Here is a 12,640-nt window from a genome sequence, read left to right as displayed (position 1 = left end):
TAGCATTGGTCGGATCACTACAGACACATTTAATCTACCCAGGGTCCCTGAATAAGTAACCCTTGCACTGCCAGATCGGCCTGTGCCCCATTGTAAACCCCCCGCCCCCCCAGCCTGTGCCAGTCCCGCATCATGTTGCACTGTGCGTGCCAGAGGGGTCAGTGGTATTGAGCAGCTAGAAATGGAAGAGAACCATAAACGCCTGGTCCCAGGGCGTGAGGGCAAGCGCAGGGCATGGCTGTTCCTGGCAGCCACAGAGTTAACGTTTGCCCCCCCCACCCCCGCCCCCCAGCTCCGGTGAAAGTGCCGCTGTAATCTCCCACCCCCTTGTTTAGCAGCCGCCGAATTATGGCGTTCCGGGTTTTTATCATCGGCAATTAGTACGGTAATCTGTGTTGTAGTTATTCATAAAAATGCTGCCTTCTCCAATTCTGCGAGGGTTATTTCCCTCCTCTTGTAGCATCTTCACAAGTAGTTATTTGCCGGGCAATAGCTGGTTTATATGTAACACCTTTCAGAGGTTCACACCTTATCCCTCCCCCCACACCTGAATTGTGTTTATAATGGAGATTCCCCTTCTCTCTCCCTCCCCCCTTCTCTCTCCCTCCCCCTTCTCTCTCCCTCCCCCTTCTCTCTCTCCCCTTCTCTCTCTCCCCCCTTCTTTCTCTCTCCCCCTTCTCTCTCTCTCTCTCCCCCTTCTCTCTCTCTCTTCCCCTTCTCTCTCTCCCCCTTCTCTCTCTCTCTCCCCCTTCTCTCTCTCTCTCCCCCTTCTCTCTCTCTCTCCCCATTCTCTCTCTCTCCCCATTCTCTCTCTCTCTCCCCATTCTCTCTCTCTCTCCCCCTTCTCGCTCTCTCTCCCCCTTCTCGCTCTCTCCCCCTTCTCGCTCTCTCCCCCTTCTCGCTCTCTCTCCCCCTCTCCGCTCTCTCCCCCCCATCTCGCTCTCTCCCCCCCTTCTCGCTCTCTCCCCCCCTCTCGCTCTCTCCCCCCCTTCTCGCTCTCTCCCCCCCTTCTCGCTCTCTCCCCCTTCTCGCTCTCTCTCCCCCTTCTCGCTCTCTCTCCCCCCCATCTCGCTCTCTCCCCCCCTTCTCGCTCTCCTCTCCCCCCCCTTCTCGCTCTCTCCCCCCCCTTCTCGCTCTCTCCCCCCCTTCTCGCTCTCTCCCCCCCCTTCTCGCTCTCGCCCCCCCTTCTCGCTTTCGCTCTCGCCCCCCTTCTCGCTTCCGCTCTCGCCCCCCCTTCTCGCTTCCGCTCTCGCCCCCCCTTCTCGCTTTCGCTCTCGCCCCCCCTTCTCGCTTTTTCTCTCGCCCCCCCTTCTCGCTTTTTCTCTCGCCCCCCCTTCTCGCTTTCTCTCGCCCCCCCTTCTCGCTTTTTCTCTCGCCCCCCCCTCTCGCCTTTTTCTCTCGCCCCCCTTCTCGCTTTTTCTCTCGCCCCCCTTCTCGCTTTTTCTCTCGCCCCCCCCTCTCGCTTTTTCTCTCGCCCCCCCCTTCTCGCTTTTTCTCTCGCCCCCCCTTCTCGCTTTTTCTCTCGCCCCCCCCCTTCTCGCTTTTTCTCTCGCCCCCCCCTTCTCGCTTTTTCTCTCGCCCCCCCCTTCTCGCTTTTTCTCTCGCCCCCCCCCCTCCTCCTTCTCTCTCTTCCCCCCCCTTCTCCTCTCTCTTCCCCCCCCCTTCTCCTTCTCTCTCTTCCCCCCCCCTTCTCCTTCTCTCTCTTCCCCCCCCTTCGACCTCTCTCTTCCCCCTTCTCCTTCTCTCTCTCTCTTTCTCTCTCTCTCGCCCCCTTTCTCTCTCTCTCGCCCCCCTTTCTCTCTCTCGCCCCCCCTTCTTTCTCTCTCTCTCTCGCCCCCCCCCCCCTTCTCTCTTTCTCTCTCTCTCTCTCTCTCTCTCTCTCTCTCTCTCTCTCTCTCTCTCTCTCTCTCTCTCTCTCTCTCTCTCTCTCTCCCCCTTCTCTCTCTCTCGCCCCCTTCTCTCTCTCGCCCCCCCCCTTCTCTCTCTCTTTCTCTCTCTCTCTCTCTCTCCTCTCTCTCTCTCTCTCTCTCTCTCTCTCTCTCTCTCTCTCTCTCTCTCTCTCCCCCTTCTCTCTCTCTCGCCCCCCACTCACACTCTCCCCCCCCCCCCCCTTCTCTCTCCTCCATGGTTTGTAGTTTTTTGGGTGGCTTCCCATTCCAAGGTTGCAGGTGACGTGCGTTTTCCCTTTGCTGGCTCGGAACATCGCTGTATGCTCCGGGTAATCTGCTGTATGGAATTTATATTATACCAATAAAGTTAATGGAGACTGCACCTTGACATTTTTAACTCCGAGGCAATCATGCAGCCGCCCCTGGGGTACGATCCAGCCGCCAGCTTAGGATCCTCCAGGTTTGTTATTGCTAATGACAAATTGCAGACGTTTAACTCGGGAGGGAAGTGTTTTAAAGGGGCGGTCCCACCTAGCACAAAGTGGCCAAATGGCAGTGATGTGGGTTAAATACAGTTAATTAACACCTTATAAATAAGTTACAGTATATATTTAATGTTTCCATGGTAACTCGATGCTTGTGAGACATTCGTCTTCGCCTAACCTCGCCTGGGTTATTTATATGGTAGTTTATAATGTGATTGGTTTGACAGGAGAATGCAGCACGAGAAGTATCCCAGAGTAACATACAGTATTATGGACCCCAAAAACGGTCTTCGTTTTTTTCACGTGTTATTGAAACTTTCTAAGCATACCGATACCGTTGATCTGTTGTCCCCTTGTGCACTACGAGGCCGGACGCCCTGGCCGGCGTAAGAGTTACATAAAAGAACAATGTTTGTTTTTGTTGCCTGTGTGCTAGGTCCTTAGACGGTGTATATATACCTGAGGCAGGTATTGAACTCTCAGGCATGTGTAATGCAGACGGACACAGACCATGTCACTTACCTCCTCCATCCTTTGCTCTGTTTACACATCTGCCATCGGGGTCTTTCCGTCCAGTTTGGGTGGGAGACGTGAGCTGTTCAAGCCTCAAATCCGGACTTTTGCTGTTTTCCAGGTGAACGTGAACGTAGATTACATCCGATCAGCGAGCGCAGCCACAGATACCGTGCCCGCGTTTTCAGAGCGCACCTGTGCGACAGTCGCCATCGGAGGAATGTAAGTACCAGCGGGACGCCTGGGGGATTGTACAAAACAAACGCCAGAAATATACACCGCGCCATGTGCTGGAATACAGAGCAGAGAATAGTCATTTATAAGTAAACTGCAGTAAATGTGTTAAAAGCAATCATTATAAACCAGTTACCATTCCTGCCACATCCCTAATCATCTCATAATCACTATATAGGGTTTCTTGTTCTCTAAAAACATACTAATGGCTGGAGCACTTCGCCCTTGTTCCGCTGCAGAAATAGCCCTGTGTACAGGAAAAGCAAGTAATAACACACCAGCTGCAGGGATTGTTGCTTGTGTATGTACAGTACATGGAGGTGTATATACTTACAGTATATTAACTGATCAAAAGCGAAGAGCCTGTGACGAGCCCAAAGGCTTGGGTTACACCCAGAAGCCTGTGTATGTGTAGTCTTGTATGTCGTTGCGTGTGAATTATCTTTAGTTTGTGTACCCCACCTTATTCCGCAGCGTGGTACCATGGTTACAGAGTGGTGTAAAGGACGTGACCCGTTGTATCTGTTCGGTTTGGTATAAGAGCCCGGCTTTGGCGGCCTCGGCAGTGTTGTAAAAGACGAGGCCCACCACCCCCCGAAGCCTCGCTCAGACACGTCTTGCGTTCAGGGCCGGTTTCTTCCTCGGCTCCTTGCTGCGCGGGGTCTCCTGGGAGAAGTCTCGTTTCCTCTGCTCGTGGAAGTGGTTTGGTAATTTGTCATGGGTGCTTCTCCACGGCAGCTAGTCTTGGAAGGAGCCCAAAGTGCTCTTGGCCATACGGTTTCTCTCCCGGAGAAGGACTTGTGTGAGACAGCGGCGCATTATCCCAGGAGCTGCTCGGTGAACTGGAACCTGGATACTGCCCGTATCTGGCAGCGGCACACACATTGAGACATGTTCTTACAAAGGCCAATCTTTCAGAGGATTTGCCTCAGACAAGAGGATTTCCTACTAGCGAACTACCTAACCCAGGGCTGCGCAAACTGGGGGTCCTTTGACGCACTTTAGAAGTGAGAGGGTGGGGGGGAGGGGGCGCAGTGCAGATAGTTTGCTCACCCCTGTAACGCCTTTTGTACTACAGGGCCTGAGATTAAGGATACAGCCCCATGTGTGGCCAAAGTGACAAGTTCATCAGCTTTGATTGGGGCCATCTTTAAAACAAAGTACAAGTACAGTCCATTTTTAAATACTTCCTGGAAACAGTTTAAACATTGCAGTGTGGGGGTTTGTGCCTCTTCAGCGTTCATCATTGTGGGTGTATGGAAAAAAAAAAGTGTGTGTTTTTCCCCCCCCAAAGTTGACTTTTTTTCCCCATGCCGTTTCTTCTTAATTCCTTCTAATTATTATTTTAAATCTGAATTTAAAGCAGGGTGTCTCCGGTGTCTCCGGGGGTACTTATCTCCTTAGGGGGTGCTGGTAGCCACGCCGTTCACTGTCTGCTTCTCAAAACTCCCGCGCCCTGAGGGCCAATAGGAAACTGTGATGTCATCGGGTGCGGCTTCCTATTGGCCGACGTGATGAAGCTGAAAACCGCTGGAGATACCGGCGCCCCCCTCGGAGTTCAGCATCTCTGAAGCAGGGGGTCCCTGCAGCGGAAATTAATGGGGGTCAGCTCTGAAGCCCCCTGCTTCAATTATGTATTTAAAAAATAAAAATAAATGAAAGAGGGGGGGAAAAAAACCCCCTGCTTGGATTGCCTGTTTAAGGCATATGTTGCTAAACATATTATTATTTTTATTATTATTTTAGTATTTATTTATATATTTATATTATGGACGAGTTCCCCGGACATCTCGCTAATAAAAAAAAATTAAACCATTTGAACTTTTTTTTAGTAAATTCCGATCTCGGGAAGCAGGGCGCACTTTTCACGATTCTCCGCTTGAGGGAGCTTTCTTTATACCGGAAAACAGTGGCGCAACTTGAACAAATAAATCCTATTTTTCAAAAAAGAGACAATCTCCGAGCGAACGCATTGGCGGGCCCCTCGTACAGCGAGCAGCGATCCCTTCTCGCTCCGTTCCCTGTTTTATCAATGAGACCGCGCTGTCCCTCTGCCTTCGTCCCGCCCGATATCCCGGGAGCCATATTAATCATTAATATTTAATCGTTTACAATTCCCTTTTTATGACTTCTCCAGCCTCTCGGGCAGGCCCCCTCCTTGTGGCGTTTCTTGTTGGTTATTGATCACTACAGAGAGAAGCCTTGTGTTGATTTGTGTTCCTCGCACCTCGGTGTTGATGGGTAAAACTGGTTACAATCCCATTTATTTCTTCTGAACTGAAAGGTTGGAGATTCACTGCAGTGTAGTGAGGTACAGATGCTGTATATATACCCAGTGTCACTGCAGTGTAGTGAGGTACAGATACTGTATATATACTCAGTGTCACTGCAGTGTAGTGAGGTACAGATACTGTATATATACCCAGTGTCACTGCATTTTAGTGAGGTACAGATGCTGTATATATATACCCAGTGTCACTGCAGTGTAGTGAGGTACAGATACTGTATATATACCCAGTGTCACTGCAGTGTAGTGAGGTACAGATGCTGTATATACACCCAGTGTCACTGCAGTGTAGTGAGGTACAGATACTGTATATATACCCAGTGTCACTGCAGTGTAGTGAGGTACAGATGCTGTATATATACCCAGTGTCACTGCAGTGTAGTGAGGTACATATACTGTATATATACCCAGTGTCACTGCAGTGTAGTGAGGTACAGATGCTGTATATATACACCCAGTGTCACTGCATTGTAGTGAGGTACAGATACTGAATATACACCCAGTGTCACTGCATTGTAGTGAGGTACAGATACTGTATATATACCCAGTGTCACTGCAGTGTAGTGAGGTACAGATACTGTATATATACCCAGTGTCACTGCAGTGTAGTGAGGTACAGATGCTGTATATATACCCAGTGTCACTGCAGTGTAGTGAGGTACAGATGCTGTATATATACCCAGTGTCACTGCAGTGTAGTGAGGTACAGATACTGTATATATACCCAGTGTCACTGCAGTGTAGTGAGGTACAGATACTGTATATATACCCAGTGTCACTGCAGTGTAGTGAGGTACAGATGCTGTATATACCCAGTGTCACTGCAGTGTAGTGAGGTACAGATGCTGTATATATACCCAGTGTCACTGCAGTGTAGTGAGGTACAGATACTGTATATATACCCAGTGTCACTGCAGTGTAGTGAGGTACAGATACTGTATATATACCCAGTGTCACTGCAGTGTAGTGAGGTACAGATGCTGTATATATACCCAGTGTCACTGCAGTGTAGTGAGGTACAGATGCTGTATATATACACCCAGTGTCACTGCAGTGTAGTGAGGTACAGATGCTGTATACAGTATATACCCAGTGTCACTGCAGTGTAGTGAGGTACAGATGCTGTATATATACCCAGTGTCACTGCAGTGTAGTGAGGTACAGATACTGTATATATACCCAGTGTCACTGCAGTGTAGTGAGGTACAGATGCTGTATATATACCCAGTATCACTGCAGTGTAGTGAGGTACAGATACTGTATATATACCCAGTGTCACTGCAGTGTAGTGAGGTACAGATGCTGTATATATACCCAGTGTCACTGCAGTGTAGTGAGGTACAGATACTGTATATATACCCAGTGTCACTGCAGTGTAGTGAGGTACAGATGCTGTATATATACCCAGTGTCACTGCAGTGTAGTGAGGTACAGATACTGTATATATACCCAGTGTCACTGCAGTGTAGTGAGGTACAGATGCTGTATATATACCCAGTATCACTGCAGTGTAGTGAGGTACAGATGCTGTATATATACCCAGTATCACTGCAGTGTAGTGAGGTACAGATGCTGTATATATACCCAGTGTCACTGCAGTGTAGTGAGGTACAGATGCTGTATATATACCCAGTGTCACTGCAGTGTAGTGAGGTACAGATACTGTATATATACCCAGTGTCACTGCAGTGTAGTGAGGTACAGATGCTGTATATATACCCAGTGTCACTGCAGTGTAGTGAGGTACAGATGCTGTATATATACCCAGTGTCACTGCAGTGTAGTGAGGTACAGATACTGTATATATACCCAGTATCACTGCAGTGTAGTGAGGTACAGATGCTGTATATATACCCAGTGTCACTGCAGTGTAGTGAGGTACAGATACTGTATATATACCCAGTGTCACTGCAGTGTAGTGAGATACAGATACTGTATATATACCCAGTGTCACTGCAGTGTAGTGAGGTATAGATGCTGTATATACACCCAGTGTCACTGCAGTGTAGTGAGGTACAGATACTGTATATATACACCCAGTGTCACTGCAGTGTAGTGAGGTACAGATGCTGTATACAGTATATACCCAGTGTCACTGCAGTGTAGTGAGGTACAGATGCTGTATACAGTATATACCCAGTGTCACTGCATTGTAGTGAGGTATAGATGCTGTATATATACACCCAGTGTCACTGCAGTGTAGTGAGGTACAGATGCTGTATATATACCCAGTGTCACTGCAGTGTAGTGAGGTACAGATGCTGTATATATACCCAGTGTCACTGCAGTGTAGTGAGGTACAGATGCTGTATATATACCCAGTGTCACTGCTGTGTAGTGAGGTACAGATACTGTATATATACCCAGTGTCACTGCAGTGTAGTGAGGTACAGATACTGTATATATACCCAGTGTCACTGCAGTGTAGGGAGGTACAGATACTGTATATATACCCAGTGTCACTGCAGTGTAGGGAGGTACAGATACTGTATATATACCCAGTGTCACTGCAGTGTAGTGAGGTACAGATGCTGTATATATACCCAGTGTCACTGCAGTGTAGTGAGGTACAGATACTGTATATATACACCCAGTGTCACTGCAGTGTAGTGAGGTATAGATGCTGTATATATACCCAGTGTCACTGCAGTGTAGTGAGGTATAGATGCTGTATATATACCCAGTGTCACTGCAGTGTAGTGAGGTACAGATACTGTATATATACCCAGTGTCACTGCAGTGTAGTGAGGTACAGATGCTGTATATATACCCAGTGTCACTGCAGTGTAGTGAGGTACAGATGCTGTATATATACACCCAGTGTCACTGCAGTGTAGTGAGGTACAGATGCTGTATATATACACCCAGTGTCACTGCAGTGTAGTGAGGTACAGATGCTGTATATATACACCCAGTGTCACTGCAGTGTAGTGAGGTACAGATGCTGTATATATACCCAGTGTCACTGCAGTGTAGTGAGGTACAGATACTGTATATATACCCAGTGTCACTGCAGTGTAGTGAGGTACAGATGCTGTATATATACCCAGTGTCACTGCAGTGTAGTGAGGTACAGATACTGTATATATACCCAGTGTCACTGCAGTGTAGTGAGGTACAGATGCTGTATATATACCCAGTGTCACTGCATTGTAGTGAGGTACAGATGCTGTATATATACCCAGTGTCACTGCAGTGTAGTGAGGTACAGATGCTGTATATATACCCAGTGTCACTGCAGTGTAGTGAGGTACAGATGCTGTATAATATACTCAGTGTCACTGCAGTGTAGTGAGGTACAGATACTGTATATATACCCAGTGTCACTGCATTGTAGTGAGGTACAGATGCTGTATATATACCCAGTATCACTGCAGTGTAGTGAGGTACAGATGCTGTATATACACCCAGTGTCACTGCAGTGTAGTGAGGTACAGATGCTGTATATATACCCAGTGTCACTGCAGTGTAGTGAGGTACAGATACTGTATATATACCCAGTGTCACTGCAGTGTAGTGAGGTACAGATGCTGTATATATACCCAGTGTCACTGCAGTGTAGTGAGGTACAGATGCTGTATATACACCCAGTGTCACTGCATTGTAGTGAGGTACAGATGCTGTATATATACCCAGTATCACTGCAGTGTAGTGAGGTACAGATGCTGTATATACACCCAGTGTCACTGCAGTGTAGTGAGGTATAGATGCTGTATATATACCCAGTGTCACTGCAGTGTAGTGAGGTACAGATGCTGTATATACACCCAGTGTCACTGCATTGTAGTGAGGTACAGATGCTGTATATATACCCAGTATCACTGCAGTGTAGTGAGGTACAGATGCTGTATATACACCCAGTGTCACTGCAGTGTAGTGAGGTACAGATGCTGTATATATATACCCAGTGTCACTGCAGTGTAGTGAGGTACAGATGCTGTATATATACCCAGTGTCACTGCAGTGTAGTGAGATACAGATACGGTATATATACCCAGTGTCACTGCAGTGTAGTGAGGTACAGATGCTGTATATATACCCAGTGTCACTGCAGTGTAGTGAGGTACAGATGCTGTATATATACCCAGTGTCACTGCAGTGTAGTGAGGTACAGATGCTGTATATATACACCCAGTGTCACTGCATTGTAGTGAGGTACAGATGCTGTATATATACCCAGTGTCACTGCAGTGTAGTGAGGTACAGATGCTGTATATATACACCCAGTGTCACTGCATTGTAGTGAGGTACAGATGCTGTATATATACACCCAGTGTCACTGCATTGTAGTGAGGTTCAGATGCTGTATATATACCCAGTGTCACTGCAGTGTAGTGAGGTACAGATGCTGTATATATACCCAGTGTCACTGCAGTGTAGTGAGGTACAGATGCTGTATATACACCCAGTGTCACTGCAGTGTAGTGAGGTACAGATGCTGTATATATACCCAGTGTCACTGCAGTGTAGTGAGGTACAGATGCTGTATATATACCCAGTGTCACTGCAGTGTAGTGAGGTACAGATGCTGTATATATACCCAGTGTCACTGCAGTGTAGTGAGGTACAGATACTGTATATATACCCAGTGTCACTGCATTGTAGTGAGGTACAGATACTGTATATATACCCAGTGTCACTGCAGTGTAGTGAGGTACAGATACTGTATATATACCCAGTGTCACTGCAGTGTAGTGAGATACAGATGCTGTATATATACCCAGTGTCACTGCAGTGTAGTGAGGTATAGATGCTGTATATATACCCAGTGTCACTGCAGTGTAGTGAGGTACAGATGCTGTATATATATACCCAGTGTCACTGCAGTGTAGTGAGGTACAGATGCTGTATATATACCCAGTGTCACTGCAGTGTAGTGAGGTACAGATGCTGTATATACACCCAGTGTCACTGCAGTGTAGTGAGGTACAGATACTGTATATATACCAGTGTCACTGCAGTGTAGTGAGGTACAGATGCTGTATATACACCCAGTGTCACTGCAGTGTAGTGAGGTACAGATGCTGTATATATACCCAGTGTCACTGCAGTGTAGTGAGGTACAGATGCTGTATATACACCCAGTGTCACTGCAGTGTAGTGAGGTACAGATGCTGTATATATACCCAGTGTCACTGCAGTGTAGTGAGGTACAGATACTGTATGTATACACCCAGTGTCACTGCAGTGTAGTGAGGTACAGATGCTGTATATATACCCAGTGTCACTGCAGTGTAGTGAGGTACAGATGCTGTATATATACCCAGTGTCACTGCAGTGTAGTGAGGTACAGATACTGTATATATACCCAGTGTCACTGCAGTGTAGTGAGGTACAGATGCTGTATATATACCCAGTGTCACTGCAGTGTAGTGAGGTACAGATGCTGTATATACACCCAGTGTCACTGCAGTGTAGTGAGGTATAGATGCTGTATATATACCCAGTGTCACTGCAGTGTAGTGAGGTACAGATGCTGTATATATACCCAGTGTCACTGCAGTGTAGTGAGGTACAGATGCTGTATATACACCCAGTGTCACTGCAGTGTAGTGAGGTATAGATGCTGTATATATACCCAGTGTCACTGCAGTGTAGTGAGGTACAGATGCTGTATATATACCCAGTGTCACTGCAGTGTAGTGAGGTACAGATGCTGTATATATACCCAGTGTCACTGCAGTGTAGTGAGGTACAGATGCTGTATATATACCCAGTGTCACTGCAGTGTAGTGAGGTATAGATGCTGTATATATACCCAGTGTCACTGCAGTGTAGTGAGGTACAGATGCTGTATATATATACCCAGTGTCACTGCAGTGTAGTGAGGTACAGATGCTGTATATATACCCAGTGTCACTGCAGTGTAGTGAGGTACAGATACTGTATATATACCCAGTGTCACTGCAGTGTAGTGAGGTACAGATACTGTATATATACCCAGTGTCACTGCAGTGTAGTGAGGTACAGAATGCTGTATATACCCAGTGTCACTGCAGTGTAGTGAGGTACAGATACTGTATATATACCCAGTGTCACTGCAGTGTAGTGAGGTACAGATGCTGTATATATACCCAGTGTCACTGCAGTGTAGTGAGGTACAGATGCTGTATATATACCCAGTGTCACTGCAGTGTAGTGAGGTACAGATGCTGTATATATACCCAGTGTCACTGCAGTGTAGTGAGGTACAGATACTGTATATATACCCAGTGTCACTGCAGTGTAGTGAGGTACAGATGCTGTATATATACCCAGTGTCACTGCAGTGTAGTGAGGTACAGATACTGTATATATACCCAGTGTCACTGCAGTGTAGTGAGGTACAGATGCTGTATATATACCCAGTGTCACTGCAGTGTAGTGAGGTACAGATGCTGTATATACACCCAGTGTCACTGCAGTGTAGTGAGGTATAGATGCTGTATATATACCCAGTGTCACTGCAGTGTAGTGAGGTACAGATGCTGTATATATACCCAGTGTCACTGCAGTGTAGTGAGGTACAGATGCTGTAATACACCCAGTGTCACTGCAGTGTAGTGAGGTACAGATGCTGTATATATACCCAGTGTCACTGCATTGTAGTGAGGTACAGATGCTGTATATATACCCAGTGTCACTGCAGTGTAGTGAGGTACAGATACTGTATATATACACCCAGTGTCACTGCAGTGTAGTGAGGTACAGATGCTGTATATATACCCAGTGTCACTGCAGTGTAGTGAGGTACAGATGCTGTATATATACCCAGTGTCACTGCAGTGTAGTGAGGTACATATACTGTATATATACCCAGTGTCACTGCAGTGTAGTGAGGTACAGATACTGTATATATACCCAGTGTCACTGCAGTGTAGTGAGGTACAGATGCTGTATATACACCCAGTGTCACTGCAGTGTAGTGAGGTACAGATGCTGTATATATATACCCAGTGTCACTGCAGTGTAGTGAGGTACAGATGCTGTATATATACCCAGTGTCACTGCAGTGTAGTGAGGTACAGATGCTGTATATATACACCCAGTGTCACTGCAGTGTAGTGAGGTACAGATGCTGTATATATACTTAGTGTCACTGCAGTGTAGTGAGGTACAGATGCTGTATATATACCCAGTGTCACTGCAGTGTAGTGAGGTACAGATGCTGTATATATACCCAGTGTCACTGCAGTGTAGTGAGGTACAGATGCTGTATATATACCCAGTGTCACTGCAGTGTAGTGAGGTAC

The 12,640-nt window shown here is 47.1% G+C and overlaps 1 protein-coding gene across 2 annotated transcripts in view; it reads left to right on the top strand.

Moving 5' to 3' along the window:
• Positions 1-12,640, top strand: part of SND1 (staphylococcal nuclease and tudor domain containing 1) — an 810,790-nt gene that overhangs the window by 281,270 nt on the left and 516,880 nt on the right. For both annotated transcript variants that reach the window (XM_075599279.1, XM_075599278.1), the window contains exon 12: positions 3,009-3,109. In XM_075599279.1, coding sequence (XP_075455394.1) covers positions 3,009-3,109 — 101 coding nt within the window. The remainder of the gene's footprint in view (positions 1-3,008; positions 3,110-12,640) is intronic.

This window comes from Ascaphus truei, chromosome 5, assembly GCF_040206685.1.
Source record: "Ascaphus truei isolate aAscTru1 chromosome 5, aAscTru1.hap1, whole genome shotgun sequence".
Taxonomy (NCBI): Eukaryota; Metazoa; Chordata; class Amphibia; order Anura; family Ascaphidae; genus Ascaphus; species Ascaphus truei.
Note: the sequence above shows the minus strand (reverse complement) of the source record. Positions and strands in the feature narration are given on the sequence as shown.